A 26,525-nucleotide genomic window follows, 5' to 3' on the forward strand; every position below is an offset into this window, starting at 1 on the left:
TTTTTTTTAAGTTTGTTTTTAATACAAGAGCTAAAAACCCACAGTGCAAATGTGTCAACAAAACATGTGTCTCCATGACAACACAGCTGTTTTGCAGGAAAATATAAATATAAGAATGAATATGTTCATTATCGATCTGTAAATCATGTTTTAATTGTCCTAAAACTAAATGATGGTGGACAGATTTGCAGAAATGTCATTATAAGAAATGTATAAAAACTTTTAAAATGATCAATAATCACTGTGATCATCAATAATCAATCACTGACAGTACAAGTGTATTTTTGTTCTCAAATGCCTTTTTATTTCTCAGTCTGTTGGACCCGATTGGAAACGTTGCACAGGAATTAATTAATAAAAAAAAAAAAAGGAAATTAACACACAATAAAAGCAAGACAACATGGCCGACGTTCACACACTAGTGATCTGTATGTGTGTGTGTGTGTGTGATTTAAACACTGTAGTGGTTCAGAGTGGAAACAACACGTTTTTTGAGACAAAATACAAAAAAAATAATGCAAATTTACAAAGTTTTTACTTTATTTTTTATTCATTTTTGTAGCCTTCACAATAAAAGCCTTAAAAAAAATTACTGAGTGGAGAAAAATGTTGTACATTTTCTCTGTGATGAGATCTCACAAATTTTCACAACTTTTCTTTGTACGTTTTTTTTTTTTACATCTCTCTGTTCATTTGTGTGAGTTTGATCAAAACATTTGGTCACAAAAAGGCAAAATAATGTAAATATAAAACTAACAGGTCTGATCCAGGAGAAGAAGAAAGTGTGTGTGTGTGTGTGTGTGTGTGTGTGTGTGTGTTTCCTCATGACGTTGGCCGACGTCTGAGAGAAAACCTCCAACTGCCGCCGCGGCATCAGACCTGTGGTGATTTATTTATCATTGATTGATTGATTGATTAGCTACCGACATGTAAAATATGATCAATTAAATCTTTCATCTCTGATTTTCTGTCTCGTGTCACGTGAGTTCAGACCTGAGAGAGAAATAAAAACAAAAAAAACAACAAACACTGATGCACAGATTCACATTTATCTCTGAAGAGTGGATCTCCAACACTGATTAACACGTTTAACACTGATGTGATGTCATTTCCTGTTTCCTTCACAATAAGAGTTTCTCTCTCCGACTCCGGTTTAAGTGCTTTTAGCTGAGTGACACCTGATCAAAAAGCTGAGAGTCGATGCTACTGTAGGTAACGTGATGACGCTGAAGAGTGCCAAGTGCTTCGAGTGCTTTTTGCTACGACGCCCGAGGTCAGTCGCACAAAACCCCTTAACTTAAGTTTTCTACTTAAGTTCAACACTTTTAGTTTCTCCTGAGCTGACGGGGTTGTTTAAGGGTTCTGCACAGAATCTCTTTAATGTTTTAAGTAATTTATGGCAGTGAAAGACATTTTACAGCAGTTAATTCTGCTGTTGCTATGGAGATGGTTAGCTTAGCGCTGTTAGCCTGTGGTCCCTGGAGTGAGTCCTGCAGTTTTTTACCTTAGTCTGGTTGGTAAGATATTTTTGTACAAAGGACTAAGGTAAGTTAGGAAAACACCTTAAAAAATCTAAGAGATTATTTGATGGAGAAGAGTTAAGGGTGTTTTAGTTTAAGGGATCTTAAACTCAGACTTTGAGCAAAATCTCTTACGATTGCACATAAGACCTTAAGTTTTAGACTAAGATTAAAAAAAAGACACCTTAAATATTGAATATTCAAGGCAGAAAACCGTAACTCAGACTTTAAGGGAAAATCTAAGGTCTTTTGTGTGATTCTCAGACTATGAGAGGGAAAATGCCTTATATATCTGAGTGATTATTTAAGGGTGAAGAGTTATAGGTGTTTTAGTTTAAAACTCAGACTTTGAGCAAAATCTTATCTAAAGAAATCTCTTAAGACTGCACAAAAGACCTTAAGTATAAGACGAATATAAGGAATACACCTTAAATATTTAATATTTTAAGGCAGAAAACCTTAGCTTGGACTTTAAGGGGAAATCTTAAGGTCTTTTGTGAGATCCTCAGACTATGAGAAGGAAAACACCCTAAATATCTACGTGCATTTTTGGAGGAGGGCTTTTTGTTCAACTGTTTTCAGTTTAAGGAAATGTCAACTCCGGAAAATCTTAACTTAAGGTGTTTTGTGTCACCTGCCTCAGGTGTTGGTGTAAAGGGATTTTAATTATTATTTTGGGGGGGGGCGGGGCTTAGTATAAACCCCGCCCACATGGCGTCACAACAACCTGTAAACCATGGCACGTTAATTTGGTCACATGATGATTTATTTTCATCCTGCTGCTCGTTCACTTCCGTTGTCACTTCCTCCTTCACCTGTTCACACCTCCTCGCTCCTCTGGCCCCGCCCCCTTTTCCTGTCACGCCACTTTTTTTTTTCTCTTTTTTTTCCAGATTTTTTTCATTTTGGTTCTGAGCTTCTTTTTCTTTTCTTCTTCTTCCTCTTCTTCTTCAGCTCATGTTTCTGTGTCTCCTCCTCCTCAGGCGTCCTCCTCCACCTCCTCCTCGAACTCCCCCTCCTCCTCGGCGGTGGCGTCCTGGTACTGCTGGTACTCCGACACCAGGTCGTTCATGTTGCTCTCGGCCTCGGTGAACTCCATCTCGTCCATGCCCTCGCCCGTGTACCAGTGGAGGAAGGCCTTGCGGCGGAACATGGCGGTGAACTGCTCCGAGATGCGCTTGAACAGCTCCTATAATAAATAAATAATAATAGACACACAGCTTCGTCAAATGGTTTGACGATAACTACCAACCATTTTAAACTCCTCTTTGACTGAGACAAACAAACAATCAAGATATTTGATCACAGCTGACAGAGAAGCTTCACACTGCAAAAACTCTAAATCTTACCAAGAATATTTGTCTTCAAAATGTCATTTCTGGTCAAAACTAATCTCATTATACTTAAAATAAGACTCATCACATTAAAAGCAGCTTGTTTTTAGACACTTTTTTACTTCTTTCAAGCAGATTTTCACTTGAAATAAGTAGAAAAATCTGATAGTGGAGCAAGATTTTCTTCCTTATTACAAGCACAGAAAACCTGCTTTCACTGGCAGATTTTTCTACTTATTTCAAGTGAAATTTTGATTAAAACGAATGGAAATTATCTCAAAACAAGTTCATTTTTAGACGATGAGTCTTATTTTAAGAGAAAAGAGTTTAGTTTTGACTAGAAATGAGACATTTTGACAAGAAATACGACAAATATTCTTGGAAAGATTTTGAGTTTTTGCAGTGCAGGGCTCCCACTCCTTTCTTGAAATCATTTTCCAGGACTTTTCCAGGACTTTTCCAGGACTTTTCCAGCGGCTCCAGTCTTTTTCGACAGTTGTACCTTATTTTGTACATTTTTGTTTCTATGTTTCTTCCTCTCCCAGCCCCAGAAGTCTGGTTTAAAGAGATAGTTCACCCAAAATTGAAATTTCACTCATTATCTACTCTACCCTCATGTGGACTAAGGGCTGGGAGAAGTTTCAGAGTCCTCCGTGGCTTCTCTGAGTTACAGGGGGTCTCGGCGTAGCAGTGCATGTCCATATGACGGTTGCAAATGGATACCAACTGTCTTCATAACAAAAAGACACACCAAAAAACATCCAGATACCTCCATGCTGCTCGTATGTAATGTCCGTCTTGTATTGAAGCCTCGAAATGCGAAATTGTTCCGAAAAAATTAAATAAGTCTATATTTCAAGCTTGTTTTGTAGCGGAAGCTCCTCTTCCCAGTCCGTCCAAATTTGACGAACCGGGAGGAGGAGCTTCGAGAAGCTTCCGCTATAAAACAAGCTTGAAATATAGACTTATTAAAATTTTTTCGTGACAATTTCACATTTGGGGGCTTCAATACAAGACGGACATTACATACGAGCAGCATGGAGGTATTTGGATGTTTTTTGGTGTGTCTTTTTGTTACGAAGACAGACTCCCAGCCACTGTTCCCGCTAAGGTGTTTTACTGTGCAATTGCACACTGCTCCCCACCTCTTTGCCCAGAGGACAAAAAAAGTTGCACACTCAAATATCCCCAACTAGTTTACTGTTCATTTCTCCCTAATGTGCGCCTCGAATTGTGAAATTTATGACAACTACGATTTAAGTTTTTGCTTGAGAATTATTATTACTGTTCATATCAAGAATGCTTCTGTGCCAAGAGTTGATGACACCAACTTGATGTTAGTTATTTTTTTCATATTGTTCATATGGCAATAAATGCTAAATCTATTTTGCCAAAACAAAATTGTATTTTGTTATCATTAACTGTAACTGACCTAGATATGGAGTAGCCTAGGTAATGTTGTCAAAATAATCTGTTATTAATCATAATAGTAATAGCCAATTGTATTGATATTTGGAGTTGGAGAGGTGAGGCCATATCAGCATGTGGACGTACTGTGTACGCTTGAGCTTTCGCTCACAGTCGCTCAAGCATGTCATCAGGGGAGTTGAATTTCTGCTCAGGAGTTTTGAAAATTAGAGGGAACATTGCTCCCAGCCCTTAGTCGACATGAGGGTGGAGTAGATAATGAGTGAAATTTAAATTTTGGGTGAACTATCCCTTTAATAAAGTAAACCAACCAACCTGGATGGCCGTGCTGTTGCCGATGAAGGTGACGGCCATCTTGAGGCCGCGCGGCGGGATGTCGCAGACGGCCGTCTTCACGTTGTTGGGGATCCACTCCACGAAGTAGCTGCTGTTCTTGTTCTGCACGTGCAGCATCTGCTCGTCCACCTCCTTCATCGACATGCGGCCGCGGAACACGGCCGCCACCGTCAGGTAGCGGCCGTGGCGCGGGTCGCACGCCGCCATCATGTTCTTGGCGTCGAACACCTGCTGCGTGAGCTCGGGCACCGTGAGCGCGCGGTACTGCTGGCTCCCCCTGCTGGTCAGCGGCGCGAAGCCCGGCATGAAGAAGTGCAGCCGCGGGAAGGGCACCATGTTGACGGCCAGCTTCCGCAGGTCGGCGTTGAGCTGGCCGGGGAAGCGCAGGCAGGTGGTGACGCCGCTCATGGTGGCCGACACCAGGTGGTTGAGGTCGCCGTAGGTGGGCGTGGTCAGCTTCAGCGTGCGGAAGCAGATGTCGTAGAGCGCCTCGTTGTCGATGCAGTACGTCTCGTCCGTGTTCTCCACCAGCTGGTGCACCGACAGCGTGGCGTTGTACGGCTCCACCACCGTGTCCGACACCTGAGGAGACGGAGAGGGAGACACAGGAAGTCAACTAGTAGTCAACTCAGCCTTAAAGGGATAGTTCAACATTTTTGACAAATTGTGCCCATTGCCATATAATAATCCCTATAGTCCTAGCAGAAGGTTCGTTACCTTTAATTGTCGGTGCAAGATGTTTTTTAGAACGGCGGAGCAGAGCCGTGAGCTGCTCAGAGCTACGCTACGGAGGCTCATATTATGGGATTTCTTGGTTTCCCTCATCAAACTCATCAAATACACAATCCAACAACTCCACAACACAACGCTCTGGTGGACAAGTTGTGACCTGCACATTCACCACGCTATGAGATAATAACACAACGTTACCAGACAGAGTTGTTTTAGAGGGAAATTCATGCAAAACCACTGATGCGCGTTGCCTTCAGGGACAGTTTTTCAGCAAGCAGACTCTGTATTTGCCTCTAAAACATTCAAAATATTGAACTATCCCTTTAAAGCTGCAACAGGAAACGACTGGTTTCAACTGTCGAGACTTTAATATCAATGCTAACAATCAGTTTTATATTAACTATGTGTGGGCTGGATATCTCTTTATGTCTTTATTTGTTATCACTCTTTCTGTTGTTGTTGCTTTTTACACAAATGAAGCTCATGACAGAAATAGGCTATAATAAAGTTATTTGAAGTTGAAGTATGACATTGACAGAGTTGTTTTAGTGGTAAATGCAGAGACTGATGATGAAAAACTGTCCCTGAAGGCAACGCGCATCAGCTGTTTTGCATGTATTTCCCTCTAAAACAACTCTGTCTGGTAACGTTGTGTTATTATCTCATAGCGTGGTGAATGTGCAGCTCACAACTTGTCCACCAGAGCGTTGTGGAGTTGTTGGATTGTGTATTTGATGAGTTTGGGAAACCAAAAAATCCCACGAGCCTCCGTAGCTCACGGCTCTGCTCCGCCGTTCTAAAAATAGCTTGCACCGACAATTAAAGGTAACGAACCTACTGCTATGACTATAGGGATTATGGCAATGGGCCAATTTGCCAAAAATGTTGAACTATCTCTTTAAATGTATATTAAAATGAGTGATTTAACTCACTGCAGCTCAGATTAAACAAATAAAGAGACAAGAAAATGATTTAATGTCACAATAAAATCATAAAAGCAGAAATTAAATGCCAATGTTCATTTTTATCGATAACGTAGGGTGTGTTTACTGATTGGTTACCTTGGGCGACGGCACCACGCTGAAGGTGTTCATGATGCGGTCGGGATACTCCTCCCGGATCTTGCTGATGAGCAGCGTTCCCATCCCCGAGCCGGTGCCCCCTCCCAGAGAGTGTGTGAGCTGGAAGCCCTGCAGACACTCGCAGCTCTCCGCCTCCTTCCTCACCACGTCCAGCACCGAGTCCACCAGCTCCGCCCCCTCCGTGTAGTGACCTTTGGCCCAGTTGTTCCCGGCGCCGCTCTGACCTGAACGCACACATGGGTTTGATTATTGATTATAATCATGTATAAGGCAAAAAATAGACAATTACCAGAAAATATTCTAAATTTATTTAGGAATCGAGAGGGAAGTTATCAACTGAGAGGGGAACATAAATTCAAAATCTTAAAAACAAGAACAACTCTGAAAAGTTTCTGTATATCTATCACTGGTGTTAAATTATGGAACAATCTAACTGAAGACCTCAGGCAAAGTCCAAATATCAGCCGGTTTAAGAAAATGTACAAAGATATGGTGCTTAGCAGGTATAATGGATAGTGATCATTAATGACTATTGCATTACTCCTTAATTAATACGACATGGTGATGATGTATATGTATGTACATGTATGTGTATATGTGTGTATATGTGTTGATATGCATGTATATTTTAACTAGACATAGGGGTGAGAGCTAACAAGCTATGCTTCTTCTCATTCCTTTTCGAATATGTCACTTATTTTCCATTTTTTTCTTTCTTTTTTTAATTATTTTTTTGCTTCCTCACAGTGTTCATTTTATATTGTGTTGGAAAAGAATTTGCTCAGTAGCAAATCAGGAAGCCTTTTACTATTTTCATATTCGAAATAAACATTACAAACAAAAAAAACAAAAAAATTATCAGATCGTTGAGCTTGAACAATTCTCTCTCTCTCTCTCTCTCTCTCTCTCTCTCTCTCTCTCTGTGACTTTCTCACCAAACACAAAGTTGTCGGGTCTGAAGATTTGTCCGAAGGGTCCCGATCGGACCGAGTCCATGGTGCCGGGCTCCAGGTCGACCAGGATGGCTCTGGGAACGTACTTCCCACCTGAGCACAGGGAAAACACAACGGGTCAGATTCATTTCAGTTCAATTCAATTTATTTATGTAAGAAAGAAGGGACGATGCACAATGGAAGGATCAGTAAAGGTCTCAGACTCCTTTACAACTTTTAAGAACCTTCTTAACTTAAATTTACGGAAGCATTTTGCATTCACTTGAAAAGAAAAGGCTGTTTTTTGGAGTCAATATTTTTTCTGTTTTTCTGACTTAAGATTTTTTTTAAAACAGCCTCCACTTCATCATGGATCTATTAGCTCTATTAGATCCATGATATGTAAATGCTCCACTTCAGAAAATACAGTCAAGCCTTGTTTTATGCGATATACAACAGTAAGAGCGTGTAAGGACTGATTTCAAAATAAAGGTGACCTTCCAAAACGGATTCAGTTGCATAGTTTGCAAGGTGATGTCGATTTTTTTCAAAGGAAAAGCCCAGTAATGTTTCTTATTTTCACTCTTTTCCCTGTAAGTTCAAATTGATATTGAAAGGAGACGATCTGTTATTACAGAACACCACCTCAGAGAGCAGTCTGATGTAGCACCTTTATTTGTGTGCTATATATAAATAAAATGAGTAACCCTTTAATTTACAGGCCGTTAATTACATGATAATGTCAAGAAATTGCCAAGAAGTAACAAGTAATTGCGTCATAATGTCTAGAAATAGCGTAGAAGTAATGGTCAATTTCATAGTAATGTCAAGAAATATAGTCAAGAAATATCGATTGATCATGTAGAAAACAGCCCTGAAATAACGGTCAACTGGTGGAGAAAAATTCTGGCCTTTCCCAAAAAATTCAAAGCATGAAAAGCATGTGTAATCTTTAGCCTTCATGAAAAACACGACATTACTATGAAATTGACCGCTATTTCTTGGCATTATCACCAGTAAATTAAAGGGTTACCATAAAATTATTATCATTATTATTTACATTTATCCTGAGTTCATAATAAATCGTCTTATATTTGTCGTGTTAAGTTCATTCATATCCTCTCTCTGTGTGTTTCTCCTCCTGGTTGAGAATCAGTCTTTGTGTTACTGATGTTTCACAGCCTGTGAAGTGTCGTTTCTTTTAATTCAATAAAAAATATCTGAAAGAGAATTCGTCTCATGTCTCGTTCTTTGACTTTCTCCTCAAGTTAAACCCATGAATCACGTCGCACTCTGTCATTTTCTCCTCTGATGTTTCTACAGCAAACGGAGCTAAAATGGAAAAAAGAGCAGAGTCCAGTTTTTGTCTGGATGAAGCTTCACAGCTCCATCGACAGGAAGTTTAACGCTTCAGATTTAAACCCCTTCTCTTTGTTCTCTTATGATACTTCAGGGAGTTACTCACTAAAACCGCTTTGGAAACACAGATCAACAGTTTTCTACAGTTGAACCAACAGGAAGTAGATTTAGATTTATATCATATTTTTGTTTCTGTTTCCAGCTGTAAACAAATAGAAATAATAAATCCTTGTGATGCAGTTAATTGACTCATGTGATCTGAAACATTTATTTCACGTGAGCTTCAGTTTCACAGAGAGAAGATCCATTATGATCAGTTATCAGCTGGTGTAGTGGTGTAGTTCCTCTCAGACGCCACTAGATGGAGTCAAATACTGTAAATCGACATCTTAACAGCAACACAATCCAATCTAATGTCGCCACATTAAGACACTAACAAACTACTAACTAAGATTATTCATCACACAACTTTATATCATATATTTATATGTATGTACTGTATATAAACTCTCAGGTTATGAGTTAACTATGAGCTCTGTTCTACTTTTATTTTATTAGTTTACATATATTTGTACTTCTCTGCTCCTGTTGCAAGTGAATTTCCCACATGTGGGATCAATAAAAAGTCTTGTGTCTTATGTGGAGGAGCAAAATTAAACATGAACATCTTCCACAACTGCTTTTAACATGAGTTTATCATTGATCTACATGTTGTTCCTTCTGTGCTGCAGTGACACAGTTTGTCCACAGGATGGAGCTCCACTCTACAAACACCCACAGTGAACAGAGTAGTGAACATTTCTATAGAGAACATTACATTTCAAATTAAATAGTGATCAATTACAAACTCAAACTGAGTCTATTCAGAAAAACCTCTTTTAGATAAACGTCCTGTTTAAGGGTTGCAGTCTGTGGAACAGCCGGCCTCCTTCTGTTAGGAAAAGCCGCGGTCTAACCCTTTAAGTCCCGTCTGAAGGTGTGGCTCAGTCTTGTCACAGTGTTTAACAGCTTTAATGGACGGTAACTCAATGTGAAATGTGCAACAGGGTTAAGTGTGATAAGTTCAAGTGCAGGTTTTTCTCCTCTTTCTCTTTTCCTGTCTTGGTCACTGCTGATTTGATTTGTACTACACCGGAGGAACTACTTTTGTTTCCTTTGTTTTTGTTCAAATGTATGTATGTACACTCTTTAGCACAAATATGTAACACTTTTCTCTTCTTTTTAATGTTGTGAATTTCTGTATTATCTTTTTTTTTTTACTTTGAAGATCACCGCTGTTGTTTTTACATAGGGGAGGTATTTTAATAAGCCTTTTTTGGCTTCCACCTCTCCTGCACAATGTTTAATAATAATAATAATGAATTTAATTTCTAATGCACTTTTCATCAAACAAGATCTCAAAGTGCTACAAAGTTAAAAAGTTAAAGGCAAGGTGAAGGAAACAAAAACATACTCAATAAAAACAAAAAGACAAGGTTAAAAATCATGTTAGTAATTAACAGTCATGGGCCTTTCTGAATAAAAAGGTTTTCAGGCCTATTTTTAATGTTTAATCCAATGTTTAATTTCATTGTTTTTTATGTAGGCTATATAATGTGCAAATAAACTAAACTAAATGTCTGTATGTTCTTTGTTAAGTCATTATTTTGTCCCTCTTAGCATATTTCCTTGTAGTGGTTTTCTATGGGTCCTGTATGGACTTTTCGTTTGGTTTTTTGTTAGTTTTTCTTCTCTTTTTTATTATTATATTACAACAACCTGCCTGGGAATAGCAGACGGAAATTAGCGGTGGCTATAATCTGGTATATTTACATATGTACAATGTTGATTAATTAATATGCGCTGTCCCGTCCCGAATGTAACACTGAGATGGTGCGTTCAGTGTCTGTGTCAGGTGTCATGAACTCACCTGTGGCTTCATTGTAATAAACACTGATCCTGTCCAGCTGCAGGTCGCTGTCTCCGTGGTAAGTTCCTGTCGGGTCGATGCCGTGTTCATCACTGATCACCTCCCAGAACTACAACACACACACACAGACACACACATACACACACCAGATTTAGTTCATATAATACACATTTATGTTACTTCATATATGTAGAGAGAGACACATTTTTGCAGAGTAATTTGTATCAGCTCCACTAAATCGTCTGTTTGCAGTTTGAACTCTACATTTCTTTCGTTTGATTTCACTTTATTTTGGAAAAACAAGCTGTTGAACTTCCTGTTTATCCAGAGTCACGAACCACCTGTGTGAGATTTAGTTTTTTGTTTTAGCTTTTCTTCCTCTTGATTTTGACCTTTGACCACCAAAAATAATAACCTTATCATTTTTCTGTCATGAGCTTCATTTGTGTAAAATGGAACAACAGCAGAAAGAGTGATAACAAATAAAGACATAAAGAAATATCCAGCGCACACATGGTTAATATAAAACTGATTGTTAGGATTGATATTAAAGTCTCGACAGTTGAAACCAGTCGTTTCCTGTTGCAGCTTTAAAGGGACAGTTCAACATTTTGTCAAATTGGCCCATTGCCATAATCCCTATAGTCATAGCAGTAGGTTCGTTACCTTTAATTGTCGTTGCAAGCTATTTTTAGAACGGCAGAGCAGAGCCGTGAGCTTTGAGAGGGAAATTCATGCAAAAGCGCTGATGCGCGTTCCCGTCTGGGGCAGTTTTTCATCAAGCAGTCTCTGTATTTCCCTCTGAAACAACTCTGTGTGGTAACGTTGTGTTATTATCTCACAGCGTGGTGAATGTGCAGGTCACAACTTGTCCACCAGAGCGTTGTGGAGTTGTTGGATTGTGTATTTGATGAGTTTGATGAGGGAAACCAAGAAATCCCATAATGAGCCTCCGTAGCGTAGCTCTGAGCAGCTCACGGCTCTGCTCCGCCGTTCTAAAAATAGCTTGCACCGACAATTAAAGGTAACAAACCTACTGCTATGACTATAGGGATTATGGCAATGGGCCAATTTGACAAAATGTTGAACTATCCCTTTGACTCAGATGAAATGTTGTCAGACTGCAGAGACAGAGAGGCGTCTTCTCCTCCTTCATCGGGCTAAAAGTAAAACCAGAGGTCTGTTCGCTGTGGGGGGGTGGAGGTGGAGGTGTGTGTGTGTGTGTGTGTGTGTGTGTGTGTGTGTGGGGTTACAATCAGCGCTCTGTGCTGCAGAGACACTGAGATGTGATTAAACCTCCAGTCGTCACAAGATCCTCTGAAAAAAAAGCAGCTGGTTGTGCAACACGACACGACACCTCTGACTCTGAACACGGTGAAAGGTTTCACTGTGATAAACTCTCACCTCACACACACACACACACACACACACACACGCGCACACACACAGACAATTATCACACTGATTGCAAACTGTGTTTCACGGCCACGCACATGTTGCATCACGTGTGTTGAGACACACACACACACACGAGCGTGAAGAGACTCTCAGTGAACGATCTGGTCTCAGCCGCAGGAAGTTCAAGACCACAACTCCTCATCATCTGATATCAACACACACACACACACACACACACACACACAGATCAACACAGTACGAATCATCTGTGAGTCTCGAGGGGAACGGATGAAAGGATGAAGAAAAGACGAGAGGGTTTCAGAGTCTGGAGACGAAGAAGAGGAGGAAGAAGATGATGAAGATAAAGGACAAGGAGGAGGAGGTAAAGAAGAAGGAGAAGAAAGAGGAGAAAAGGAAGACCAGTTATAACTCTAACCCTTATTTTAACTCCCTTTATAACGATCAATATCCAGAAATCCCAGATCGATCACATCGTTGTATAAAGACACGGAAGTTTCCCAAAGACACAACGAGCATAAAGAGACTCACAACAACCATCAAGTCGCTAAGAGAGAAACAAAAAGACTTTTAAAGGTACAGTATGTAAGAAATCTAAAGCAACTGGCCGTAAAATCCTCCTAATATGTCACAGAGACTCAGGAATAATGTTCATATAACATGATGAACTCACCAACAACAATAGTACAGCCAAAGTATTTGCATTAAAAATCTTTTTTTGCAGACTGCAAATCATGTTTATGTTTTGAATTTACATGTTGGCATGTTGCGCCACCTAGCGCTCTCTCCTAGTCACAGTGGTGTCAGTGGCATTTCAGCCTCTGGTCTGCTTCCACTGAGCTGCCGCTACGACTGGGAGAAAAACCAGATCACTGTGTTTTGAATTTGACTGCAGTAACCGTTTTTGGCCACATTCTTACATATTGTACCTTTAAGAGACGAAAGAGAAAACAAAACGATGTGACGATGTGGTCATCTAATGAAATTAAACTGATGATGAAACAATTAAAACTTAAATTATTCATCTTTTAATTTAGGATTAGAAACAAAATTGTTAACAGCTGGTATTTAGACAAATTAACGACACACTGCTGATCTAAACGGCTACTTTCTCACCTAAACATGTTTGAAATGTGGATAAAGTGATATATTTACAGAGTTTAGAGCTAAAATGAAATCAGCTTCTGACTGCTGATTTCAGCTCGGGTAGGAGGCAGGCTAACACTACCCATACACTTCCAGTGTTTGAGCTAAGCTAATTACGGGCGATACGGCTCTATCTCCCTTGTTACTGCACGCACAGTCGAAAGGATGGTGTCTATCTGCTGGTCATGGACTCGGGAGTGAGGCAAGACACGAAAAAAAAATGTTGGCGTATCCCTTTAATAACATTTAAGACTTTTAGCTTTTATTAAAGGTTTTTTTTCCACCTTCTTCCTCTTCTTCTTCTGTTTGACTCTGAGTTGCAGCTTTTCTTCCTGAGTCGGCCTCGTTTCCACCGGCCGAGACATTAACGCCAAACTGAGTTAAGACGAGAAGCTCAGGCTGTCACAGCGGCTCAGTCGGCCGCCGCTAATCTGTACATGTGTGTGTGTGTGTGTGTGTGTCTGTGTGTGTGTGTGAGAGAGAGACTAAAGAGGGGGGTGACGAAAATCTCATTTTTTAATCTGCACCACTGTCACCTCAACATCTCCCACTGTCCCTAAACTCACCCCCGGCGTGGTCGCCATGGAAACGGGTCCTTGACATTTAACTGAAGCTACAGTAATGATCTTAACCCTCCTGTTGTCCACCTGGGTCAAGGAAGGAAGGAAGGAAGGAAGGAAGGACAAAGGGAAAGAAGGAAGGAGGGAGGGAAGGAGATGGGGAAGGAAGGAAGGAAGGAAGGAAGGGAAAGAAGGAAGGAGGGAGGGAAGGAGATGGGGAAGGAAGGAAGGAAGGAAGGAAGGACAAAGGGAAAGATGGGAGGAAAGAAGGAAGGGAAAAGGGAAGGTAAGATAAAGGGATGGAGGGAGAGAACAGATTGGGTCAAAAAGGAAAGAAGGGAGAAAAGAAGGAAGGGAAAAAGGAAGGAAAGAAAGATGGAGGGTCAATTGGATCAAAAGAGGAAGGAAGAAGAAGTGAGGACAAAGGGAAGGAAGGAAGGAAGGAAGGAAGGAAGGAAGGAAGGAAGGAAGGAAGGAAGGAAGGAAGGAAGGAAGGAAGGAAGGATTGTGAAAAGAAGGAAGAGAGAAAGGAAGGACAGAAAAAAGGAAGGGAACAGATTGGGTCAATTTGACCCAGAAGGAAAACATGAGGGTTAAGAAAAAATAAAATAAATAAATAAATAAAAACCTTGGTGCAACATCGACATCAGAGCAGCCAGAGTTTAATACGTTCGATAGCTGATCGATAACTGATATCAGTTATTGATCATCTGGCTCTGGACCCGAGGCCGACGAGGTCGTCGAGTCGAATCCAGACTCAAGAGTTTTAATCCAGCGTGAATCGAGGACGACCTCGGTCTCACTAAGTCTCTGTAAAGACACTTCACGTCTGCACTGATCACAGAGCAGCACACACACACACACACACACACACTGCTGCTGTGTGTGTGTGTGTGTGTGTGTGTGTGTGTCGACCCCAACCCCCACAATCAGCACTAACAGCCACCAGCTCCTCCTCCTCCTCCATCCAACACCGTCATGGTCATGTGCACTTTAAATTAGTCTAATTTTTTTTTTTTTTTTAAACGTTTATATTTTATATTTTTACTGCAAATAAAAGACACGTTTCTCTGGTTTAATGTGACTAAAGATCAGTTCAACATCTGAAAACCGAAAGAAACAGGAAACATCTTTAAACCACAGTCTATTGAGAATTAATTAAACCTGCAGTGACGCCTGTTTTGACCCATAAATAAATATATATTCATATAATTTGATGTATAGGAAGTTAAGATACAAGGAGATCTTGATGTCAGTGATTAAATAGAGCCACCAAGAATAAATCTCTGCTTGTTTTGCCCTTTTAGCCCCTAAATAAATATGAATATTATACTTTATTTCATCGGGAAGTAACAATGTTTGTTTAGAAGTGAGCCCTGGGTTCAGAAAAATAAAATAAATAACAAAGAAATACAAAATATTCAGCCAACACAAAGATTATCATAACCATCATGAAAGAAGTTTTGGCTTCTCTACAGAAGAAACAGTGAATCTACGATGTAAAAACAGCTGCAGATGTTTTTTTCCTTTTGATTGATTATCTATTGATTATTTGACTTTTAACCCAGTCAATATAAATTCATATAAATTGGGGTTAAAGGAAGTTAAGATACAAGGAGATATTGATCTCAGTGTGACGACGTCCATCAAGAATAAATCTCTGCTTGTTTTGCCCAGAGCGACTGATATATCAATAATAGTTATATCAATCGCTCTGGTTTTGTCCATTTAGCCCCCAAAATAAATATGATTATTATACTTTACTGACCTAAGTTCAGAAAAATAAACGAAATAACAAAAAAAAAAGACAAACTATTCTTCCAACACAAAGATGATCATAATAACCACAATGAAAGAAGTTTTGGCTTCTCTGCAGAAGAAAGTGGCTGAAACAGTGAATCCTTTTAACCCAGTCCAGTAAATCACACTGATAAACAGAAGCAGTTATGAACAGTTAATCTCCTGCATGAATCATGTGTGTGTGTGTGTGTGTGTGTGTGTGTGTGTGTGTGTGTGTGTGTGTGTGATGGAGCTCTTTAAATGACCTCATCTGTGCTTTCAGAGAGACACTGAACCACTTGTTATCTCCCCCTCCTCTCCTCCTCTCCCCTTCCCTCCTCCTCCTCCTCCTCTGCCTCAGCAAAAAAATGTCTCTTTTCTTTTTTCCAGCGTCTTCTCTTGTTTCTTTCACTCTTTTCTTCTCCTTCGTCTTCTTCTTCGTCTTCTTTGCTCTTTAAACAGTGACAAAGAGCCGGCGGCTCAGCGGGCGGCCGGGCAGCAGCAGCTGGCCCCGAGCGTCTGCTGGAGCTCAGCCACACTCATTAATCACGGATCAATGACCTGAGTTTTATCAACAGTTTCTAATGTGAACTTTTCCTTTTTCTTTTTTTAATTTAAAGTGACTTCATATCCCAGAAACACTCACGACGACACTTAATTTCATTATTAAATCTATTGTATTGCTTATTTTAGTGCAGAATTGGACTATAACCGTATCTACATTAACACCTGCTGCTGTATGTAAGTGTTTTTGGTAAATGTTAGTATGTTTTCTGGGACTTTAACATCCCATCACATCATTAAAGCACTTAAGCAGTGATTTATCTCTTCACACTTACAACAGGATTAAGTCAGATTCCTATTTAGTTCCTATTTAGGCTGGTAGTTAAATGTCTCTGTCACAGCTTTACACCTAAATCAGAGCAGTAGGCTTGTAAAATGTGTGATTAAAGAAGAAAATATAAACATTTCCTTTAGAGAAATTGATCTGGCACAGAAATTAGATAAGCAAATGCTATAAAAGAAATAAAAAAAACAACTTTAACCTCATTATAATCTCTGCCTGTGAACTCCTGATCAACTTTAATCAGAGTGGTGGTGAATTTACAGTAATGCAATAAAAATAAAACATTTTTTACTGTTTAATGATCTACTGTACTGATAAACTGGAGCACAGATTAAATGGTTAACATCACAGAGGATGGAGTGCCAACAAAAGAAGCTGTGGTTTCTCTTTCATTTGTATCTTGAAATAGGCTAAACTTTTTTTTATTTATTTGAATGAAATAAAGAAATTAAACACCTGATTTCATCTTTGTTTTTAAATGTTATTTTCTTACACTTGTCACAACCCAGAAGAAAAGATAAGAAAATAAAAGTTTTTACACTGTGGTCACTAGAATAAAGAGTTGAATTAATTATAATTTACTACTTCCACTCACCTTAGCGCCGATCTGGTTCCCGCACTGGCCGGCCTGGATGTGCACAATCTCCCTCATGATGGCTGCTGGTTGTCGGTGGAAGTGGAGCGGAGCTGCTGGAGCTACTTGACCGGCCACAGACGCACTGACAGTCGGTCTGAAGGAACTCGGAGCTCCGCCGCGTCTCCTACAGGCGGAGGTGGACTAACTTTTTTTTCTCTTTTCGGAGGAGGAGGGGGCGGGGCTAAGAGGGAGAACGTCTCTCCTGATTGGCTGCTGCGGCTGTGGAGCCGGCGCTGATTGGCGGAGACCTGTGGAAGGGATTTGTCTCTCCGAACGAAGGGGGTTTCCGTGTCTCGGTCGCAGGGGCCGGAAGAAGAGAGGGAGTGCCGTGTATTGTCAGCAGTGCCCCGTTGGAGCTTTATCCCCGTTATAACCTGAATGAGACCGATAGAAAACAATAGAAAACAATAAAACAATGGAGTTTGTGCTGAAGTACAGATCTGGGATTATTTTACTTTACTTTTCTGGATTATTTTATCATTTTCTGCAACTTTATTTAGGTATTTTCCTACTTCTAAAAACATTTAAAAGTCTTATTTAAAGCAGCATCATATCAATTTAAAGTCCCAACAGTAAAAATATTGATTAGTCAGACTAATATAACAATGTAAGATGTTATATTTTGTATATTTAGCCTATATAAATATTAATAATATTAACTACTGAACTAGCACTTGTTTATATTCATATTACGAGGACGATAATTTATTGATGGAGACACAAACAACCTCTCATACACACACACACACACACATTCACACCTACAGTACAGATTAATTATTGACCTATTAACTGATTAACCTACTAACCCGGTGTTCATGTCTTTGGATTAAAGGGATAGTTCAACATTTTGGCAAATTGGCCCATTGCCATAATCGCTATAGTCATAGCAGTAGGTTCATTACCTTTAATTGTAGGTGTAAGCTATTTTCAGTACGGCGGAGCGCAGCAGCTGGCTGCTCAGAGCTACGCTATGGAGGCTAACGGAATTTCTTGGTTTCCCTCATTAAACTCATCAAATTCAACATCCCAAAACTCCACAGCGCTTTTGTAGACAAGTTGTGACCTGCACAACCACCACGCTATGAGATAATGACGGAACGATACGAAACGGAGCCGTTTTCGAGGTAAATACAGGGTAAATACGGAGACTGCTTGCTGAAAAACTGTCCCTGAACGCAACGCGCATCAGCGGTTTTGTATGTATTTACCTCGAAAACGGCTCCGTTTCGTATCGTTCCGTCATTATCTCATAGCGTGGTGGTTGTGCAGGTCACAACTTGTCTACAAAAGCGCTGTGGAGTTTTGGGATTTTGTATTTGATGAGTTTAATGAGGGAAACCAAGAAATTCCGTTAGCCTCCATAGCGTAGCTCTGAGCAGCCTGCTGCTGCGCTCCGCCGTACTGAAAATAGCTTACACCTACAATTAAAGGTAACGAACCTACTGCTATGACTATAGCAATTATGGCAATGGGCCAATTTGCCAAAATGTTGAACTATCCCTTTAAGTGGAGGACGGTGTAGAGTAAACTCAGGGAGGGTTCAAACCCAGTACTGTTAACCACTGTACCACTGTGCCGTCTTTTTTGTAAATTTGAAGCTTACAACCAACCAAACATAAATCAATTCACTTCTTTTTTTCCTTTTTCTCACCACAGAACCACAAACACGTCTGACACACCTGGTTATTCACCTGCTTCTGTCTCTACACAGGTTTTAATTAAATGAACTAATGTCTTTGGCATTTTTCCTGTTGCAGCATGTAGATCTGGTTAAGTTATTGAACTATTTTGTTTTTAAGGTTTTATATCTTAATGTCACAGTTTAACAGTTTTTTAAACTTTCATACACCTTTATTTTCTGTTTTTGGACTTTATTATTCCACTGTTACTGCTTTTGTATGTCTAATTTATACTTTTATTGTGATTTTTTAAATTATTATTCTTACTTTCTCCTCATGTGAAGCATGTTTTAGCTGAATTTATGTTATGATGCTATAAAAATAGAGTTTATTATTAAAATTACTTACCCATATCTTTGTTTTCCTAACTCTTCTGTAGGTTATACTACATACAGTATAGGAGCTCTGTAACAAAAGGATTTCCCCTCGGGGATCAATAAAGTCTGTTGGTAGATTATCATTATAAATGTTGACCCACAAGCCCGTGGTCTTTCAGTTTCATCAAACCCATGAATCATGAACAAACCTTCTGTCATTTCTACGATGGATTGTAAAAAAAAAACATTCTGCAGCAAAAATCAGACACAACTTTGGCCTCAGATTTTATCAAACCAGTCAAAAAAAAAAAAAAAGAGTCAGAGAACCATACATTCGTCTCAGTACCATGCAGTCTGAAGCTTCTTCATCATAAACTGAATGTTTTTGAACTTTTTTCATTTCTTTTCTTTTTTTTATTCTCCTTAAGGGAAGAAACAGTCTGTTCAGATGAGCAAGAGGTGTAACTGTGCAATACAGTATGAAGAGTGTAGCATAGGAGGGCAGTTAATAACTGTATCATCATCATCATCATCATCATTATTATTATTATTATTATTGTCAGGAGCATCAGTAATAACATTAACAAGAATATTGAGAATGGGTTATTTTTCATAAAAAGACACAATGAAATACAAGGAGGAGTATACATGAAGACAGGCAGCCCTGTGTGTGTGTGTGTAGGAGGGGGGAGGGGCTGCTGCAACGTTTTGATTGGGTAGAGATAGCTTGTGCACAAAAACATGGCGGCCGTGTCCCAGGTCGACTCGTTTAACGTTTATTCATCTTTCAGTCAGTTTTATTTATTTATTTATTCATTTTAAATTCCGATTAAAATGAGTTTAAAAGAAAAAAAAATTCACAGTTGTTCAGTTCAAGCTTCTGTGGAGTTTTTTTTACACCGTGGTGGTGATGATGATGATGAGACTGAACATCTGGAGTGACGACCTGTCGGGTCAAAGTGCAGGAAAAAGTCGAGGAGTCAAAAAAACACTGAAAAGAAGAGATAAGAAATAATACTTTCCCATAATTCTCTGGTAGAAATTCCCTAACGAGCCGCTGAGGCGAGAGACCTGGGACGCAGCCGACGATTTGGTACTTGGTTAATTAATTTGAGTTTCCTTTAAGTTTCCATAACGATGCTTTTACACAGGACAAAACTTCCCTTTTACAGATGAAAAAGTTCTTTTCTATCTATTTTTATGTACAGCATACTGAAATACAATAATGCCTCCGTTTGATAATAATGTGGATAACATTTGCAGTTTACAGTTATAATGAAAAGTAGTAATAATAATAATAATATGTATGAAAAGTTCCCTAAAAAAAAAAAAGATTGATAACAGTACCTGTCAGCCATTTTTTTTTTCTTTTATCATCATCACACAATCATCATTATTTTCCCCGACAGCTACCGACCCTGACGATGACGACGACTCACCGGAGGAGGAAAGTCAAACTTTCTTTTGAATAGTAAGAAAAAAATGGACGACGACGACATCGATGAATGACGACGCTTCACTTTTCTCTCTGTTCCCTTCACACTCACGCTCTCACTTCTCTCTCTCTCTCTCTTTTTGTTCACTCGTTCCTCTGTTGGTAGAAAAATACATACATGATATATTAAAAAAAGTACAATGATGACAAACATAGGCGTGAAGAACAAGCTTCATCAAGTGCTTTCTGTCCGAACCCCTTCATCCCTTCCGTCTCTCCGGGTGTTTAGTGCATCCTTCGCTCTCTGTGGATTCTCTCTCTACGAGTCCGTCCTCTTCTCAGTCGCTGTTACAGTTCGTCTTCTTTCTCTCTCGTGTTTTGGCTCGAACTAAACCGACGGTGGAGAAAGTTCAGATTGGAGAGCGACACCGTTGTTTCTGCAGCCGAGTGCAGAGAAGAGTGTAACTAAAACTTTACAGATATTTTACACCTTTTACTCTCTGGTGATGACGACGACCGACGACGCCTTTTTGCAAACAATACAATTTAAAAAAAAATTAAAAAGAAAGAAAGAAGGGCCCCCCCTTTTAAAAAAAAAGAAAGAAATCCAGACTCTTGGAGCAGGATGTGCTGGTCCAGGATCAGCTCTCAGGTCTGGTGTGGATTTAATCCTCTCGTTCAGTTTTTAGATAAAAGTCCCAGACCAGAGTTTCAGCTCAGAGACACGACCGCTCCACAGGTTTGTTTTTACAGCAGCTGTTATTTTAATTTACATGTTTCAATGTCTCAGTGTTTCTGTCATTAAAGCTCAGAACTAATGAACTATTGGGGATTCTTTTTAAAAATCAACAATTATTGAATCTTTTCAACTTTTCAAGTTTGTCTAAAAACAAAGACACTCTTTGTTTTGTCAAAGTGCAAAATTAACCAACTTTTTATGTGACACACTGGACTTGAACTTTTAAAATCTCAATAAAAGCTGTAAAACTGTCGTCAAACAACCCGTGAGCGGCCGTGAAACTTGGCACCAACAACGGGCTCAGGAAGAGAAACACGTTGTAAAATATCAGAGTTCTGTAACGACGTGTGCAGAAAACAATAACGTAGAAGGAGGAAAACGGCGCCGAGTGGATTCACTCTGAACGCGATGGAACTCTGATGAACTGGTTCCACTCGTGAAGCCGTTTCCCCGTCCTGCTCGATGGGACTCGAACACCGATCACACGATGGGACTCTCACGCTGCTCTGGACCTTTTTTTTTTTCTTTTCAGTTTGTTGTATGTTACACTGCAGACAAACAGAGTCAGTGGGAAGACGCGGCCGCCTACGAGTTCATGTGCTCCACCTGGATGGCCGACGTGGACACGGTGAGGCAGAGGTCCTTGTGGACCACCGGCAGGTCCGCCACCGAGACCGGTTTATACTGGATCTCGCCGGTCGCCACCGTCTTGTACTGGTGCAGGTCGAAGGGACACTGGACCACGGCCTCAGACTGCTGCTGGTAGCTGCCCGGCGGCCCGGCGTTGGGGTTCTGGTTGGCGTTGTTCTGGCTCTGCAGCTGAGCCGCTCTGGCCGCCGCCGCCGCCGCGCCGCCTCGCCCTCGGCCTCGACCCCGGCCGCGGCCCGGCGTCAGGCCCTGCGCCTGCTGCGCCGCCACCGTGGCCGCCACCGTCAGCGGGTCAGGGTTGTGCTTCCTCATGTGTTTCATGAGATACGTCTCCTGTGGACAGAGACAGAGACAGAGACAGAGACAGAGACGTGATGAAGACAGAAACATGGCGGCTTGTTTTTCCTTCTCTGGTTCTTTACACTACAAGGTTCAAGGAGCACAATTCTGATTTTTTTTCCCTCTCAAGTGGTGTAGGAGCCATTTGTGCTTTTATTTTGTTGTTTAAATGTTGGCGGGTTTTATTGTGGTAACTTCCGTTGACACCGGAAGTGCATGGTGCACAACGGGTCACGGGGGGTTATTTAAACCGTGGACAATCAGCCTACCAGGTGTGCTGGTCGAAGGCATACAGTTTTGACCGTGTCTTTATGTGCTTTCGTGTCCCACCCGCCAAGGAGGTATTGTACGTATTTGTTATAATAAATGTGTGTTTGAGCACTGAAACCTCGCCTTGGGCACTCTTTGTTGGTAGCTGCACTAGCACGCGTCCAAACACTGGAGACCAGCCACCGTGCCCCTCTTATAGGGAAAAGAAGGGCACGTACAAGTGGCAAAAGATCGGATCTGTAATATGAACGATGAACGGGAAAAAACGCATGGAATAAGATGTTGTCAGGTCAGGTTCAGACCCCGTTTTATGTGGAAATAAATCAGATACAAATCAGATATCCACCAATACACCTGTAGTCGAAACAGACAGATCGGATCTTTCCTGGCAATGCGTCCCGTACGTCATCGATGATAATATTAAGTTTCAAGTTTCTGCCATAAATTGTATTGATTATCTATTTATTACTACTTTTATTGTGCACTTTACTCTGATTTTATCATGTATTGTATTGGGTGCATGTTTGTGTTTGTATGTCAGTGTGTGAAGCTCACTGAAACAAATTCCAATCAAAAATGTTGTTGACATGGCAATAAAGTATTGAAACTTGATAGTATTAATTCCTGTGCCCACAGGTTTGTTGAACCTCTGTAGCCTGTGATTGACACGTGGGACTGGACATGGCCAGCTGTGGTTACTGTCATAGGTACTATTATACTGTTCAGTTTTCCTGGTGTCTGCCGGGCGTCTGTTCTTTTTCCTCACTAGTTCTTGTCTTCATATAACATTTATTTATATGCGGATCAATACGAGGGTCAAGCGAGGGAGTGAAACAAGCCGATTATAAATCAAGAGAGGAAAGATAATGTTCACATGTGTGTCCAAGAGGTTTTGTGAGGATCGGACGGTGGCACAACGTCACCGTCACTGTCGCTGTCAGCTTCACATCTCACAACAGCTCCGCTCCACACAGCCACTTCTCTAACTTTATTTTGAAAGGACAGACTAGATGTTCAGTTTGTAAACAGTGACATGTTGGATATAAACTATGTAAACTTATTATGGAATTATAACGTGACCTAATAAATCTCCTTTCGTCTTTAAAACAGTTCAGCAGCTTATTTCCTCTACAGCCGGTTGTTTCACCTGAATTTCCCTACTGGGATTAATAAAGTATCTATCTATCTATTTATCTATCGTTCTATCTATCATGCAACCAAAGTAGGTGTAAATGCAGATATACAGTATGTGCCACCTCTGATAGAACATGTAAATAGACGGTCAAAGAGAATCAGATACAGACAACAAATTGAAACTGGGCATCGAGGCCTGTAGAGTAAAGACAGACTCTGTGATCTGAGATTTGACCTTTGACCTACCGAGGTGTAGGAGCGGTTGCAGAGGCCACAGGAGAACAGCTTGGCGTGTTTGACAGTGTGTGTGGACAGGTGCACCTCCAGACTCGCAGCGTCCGTGTAACCACGGTTACAGTTGTGGCACTTGAACGGCTTGTCTTTGTTGTGCTGCCGACGGTGAGACTGTGGAGAAGGAGAGAGGGGCAAATAAAAAAATATCTTGTAATTTCATAGCTGTAAGATAATATATGCGCATATACTACACAGGGTGAAGATGAAGATTTATATGTATTGTAAAGATGTAATGTAAGTTTTTGTTGACTTGTCTTATTCATGTCATGGTTGTAAATGTATGTTTCAATGTTTTAATTAAATTAATCGTCAACTATTTCGATAATCGAGTATTCGATTTGAGTAGTTTTTCTTTTTTTAAATCCAAATTCTCTGATTTCAGCTTCTTAAAGGGATAGTTCACCCTAGAATGATATTTCGCTCATTATGTACTCACCCTCATGTGGACTAAGGGCTGGAAGAATTTTCAGAGTCCACCGTCCCTTCTCTGAGTTACAGGGGGTCTTGGCATAGCAGTGCATTTCAATGCAACGGTTGCAAAGGGACACCAGAGCTCTTCGTAAAAAAACACACACAAAAAAACATCCAAATACCTCCATGATGCTCGTATGTAATGTCCGTCTTGTGCTGAAGCCCCAAATTGAGTAATTGTCCCGAAAAAAATTAAATAAGTCTATATTTTAAGCTTGTTTGTAGCGGAAGCTTCTCGAAGCTCCTCTTCCTGGTCCGTCCAAATCTCGCGTGATTCGCAGTAACCGCACTGACGCCGGAAGCAAATCACGCGAGATTTGGACGGACCAGGAAGAGGAGCTTCGAGAAGCTTCCGCTACAAACAAGCTTAAAATATAGACTTATTTAATTTTTTTCGGGACAATTACGCAATTTGGGGCTTCAGCACAAGACGGACATTACATACGAGCATCATGGAGGTATTTGGATGTTTTTTTGTGTGTGTTTTTTTACGAAGAGCTCTGGTGTCCCTTTGCAACCGTTGCATGAAAATTCTTCCAGCCCTTAGTCAACATGAGGGTGAGTAGATAATGAGCGAAATATCATTCTAGGGTGAACTATCCCTTTAAATGTGAATATTTCTGGTTTCTTTGTTCGTTTATGACAATAAACTGAGTCTCTCTTTGGTTTGTGGACAAAACAAGACATTTGAGGACGTCTTCTTGTGGTTTGAGAAACACTGATTGATATTTTTCAACATTTTTTAACATTTTATTGACCAAACAACTAATCGATAAAGATTAATCAATAATGAAAATAACTGTTAGTTGCAGCCCCAGAAAACTTTGAAACAAGCACCAGAAATACCCAATTATTTGTTCTCAGACTGAGCAATGTTACTTTTTTTAGTCAATGTACGTTCAAATTACTGCCAGTGGCATTCATTTTTGGAAAATTTCAAGAAAGTTCTGGAAAAAATTTCAGTAAAATTTCTGGGGGGGAAAATTGGTGCAATTTTGTGAAAAAGTTGGGGACACCCTTGAACCCACTCAAGGACCCTTTAGAGCACAGCTAGTAGGGATCCTCACAAATAAACATAAACATAAACATTACCACGGTAACCGACAATGACACCTGCGGCACCCGACAACAACAAAACAGGAAAACATTTGTGATAATTCGTCATTTATTCACATTATTAAGGAGAGAGGAAAAAGTTTTACTGTTTCACTATTTGCTGATTTTTCAAAATAAAACTTCCTGTCACTGCTGAATTCTGACAGAAGCCAAACATTTGGATGCTGCTTCACAGTCGGCCATTTTCTCTCCCCCTCTCATTTAAATATTTACCCAGAATTCATTGCACCACATTTAAGAATTTAACTGAACTCTGCGCAGCAGGTGTGTGAGCAGTGACTTTACCTGGAGGTTGGATAGTTGAGTGAAGGCTTTTTCACAGCCTGGATGTGCACACTTGTACGGTCGGTCACCGGTGTGAATCCTACAGACAGAAGAGAAAGAAAGAAAAATAGTTTAGTTTACACAGTTTATATCAACACGCATGCAAAATATTGTACTTAAATGATATGAATTAGCATCATTCATCGTCATATCTGAGGATTAGAGATGTACTGATGAATTTAAGAGCTGCTAATCTGCAACAAACGTCATCATATGTTCAGATATTGTTATAGTACAGTATAACGCCTTTTTTTTCTCCTATCGATCGAGCCGTGGAGAGTGGTCGGAGCGGATCACGGATGTTGCACGTTATAATATTTCGATTTCCCTTCTTCAAGTTTTATATTGAGTTGGTGTGTTGCAAATGTTACGTAACAGATTTAGTTGAAATGCCCTTTAGTTAAACGCGGGACATAATAATAAGCTGGTATAGGTGTAGATAATGAGCTTAAAAATCTGAATATGATTTGAATATTTAACATACGAAGCATCAGAAAATTTGAATCTGATTTGGGGGGAAGATTGACAACCCTACTACAACTAGAGCTGCAACTAACGATTATTTAAACGATTAATCGATTAGTTGTTTGGTCAATAAAATGTTAAAAAATGTTGAAAAATGTCAGTGTTTCTCAAACCACAAGACAACGTCCTCAAATGTCTTGTTTTGTCCACAAACCAAAGAGGAACTCAGTTTATTGTCATAAAGGAGCAAAGAATCCAGAAATATTCACAATTA

General features: G+C 40.1%; 3 protein-coding genes across 7 annotated transcripts in view; all 3 read right to left on the minus strand.

Annotated features, from left to right (window-relative positions):
- Positions 1 to 26,525, minus strand: part of LOC146977901 (flotillin-1) — a 364,493-nt gene that overhangs the window by 305,225 nt on the left and 32,743 nt on the right. The gene's annotated exons all lie outside the window — the stretch shown is intronic.
- Positions 2,441 to 17,147, minus strand: LOC146977905 (tubulin beta chain-like). The gene is made up of 6 exons (XM_085790678.1): positions 16,976 to 17,147; positions 10,633 to 10,741; positions 7,368 to 7,478; positions 6,412 to 6,656; positions 4,598 to 5,200; positions 2,441 to 2,709 (listed from the first exon to the last, which is right to left on the minus strand). Exons 1-6 carry the CDS (start codon positions 17,030 to 17,032, stop codon positions 2,500 to 2,502), a joined length of 1,335 nt encoding a protein of 444 aa, XP_085646804.1. The 5' UTR covers positions 17,033 to 17,147; the 3' UTR covers positions 2,441 to 2,499.
- znf384a (zinc finger protein 384 a) overlaps positions 19,420 to 26,525 on the minus strand; it is a 21,581-nt gene continuing 14,475 nt past the window's right edge. For all 5 annotated transcript variants that reach the window (XM_085790681.1, XM_085790682.1, XM_085790683.1 and 2 more), the window contains 3 exons: positions 25,748 to 25,826; positions 23,828 to 23,986; positions 19,420 to 22,171 (listed from right to left, as the gene is read on the minus strand). In XM_085790681.1, coding sequence (XP_085646807.1) covers positions 21,776 to 22,171; positions 23,828 to 23,986; positions 25,748 to 25,826 — 634 coding nt within the window. In that variant the 3' untranslated portion in view covers positions 19,420 to 21,775. The remainder of the gene's footprint in view (positions 22,172 to 23,827; positions 23,987 to 25,747; positions 25,827 to 26,525) is intronic.

The sequence above is a fragment of the Trachurus japonicus genome, chromosome 11 (assembly GCF_045865225.1).
Source record: "Trachurus japonicus isolate A0001 chromosome 11, Traja_1.0".
NCBI lineage: Eukaryota > Metazoa > Chordata > Actinopteri > Carangiformes > Carangidae > Trachurus > Trachurus japonicus.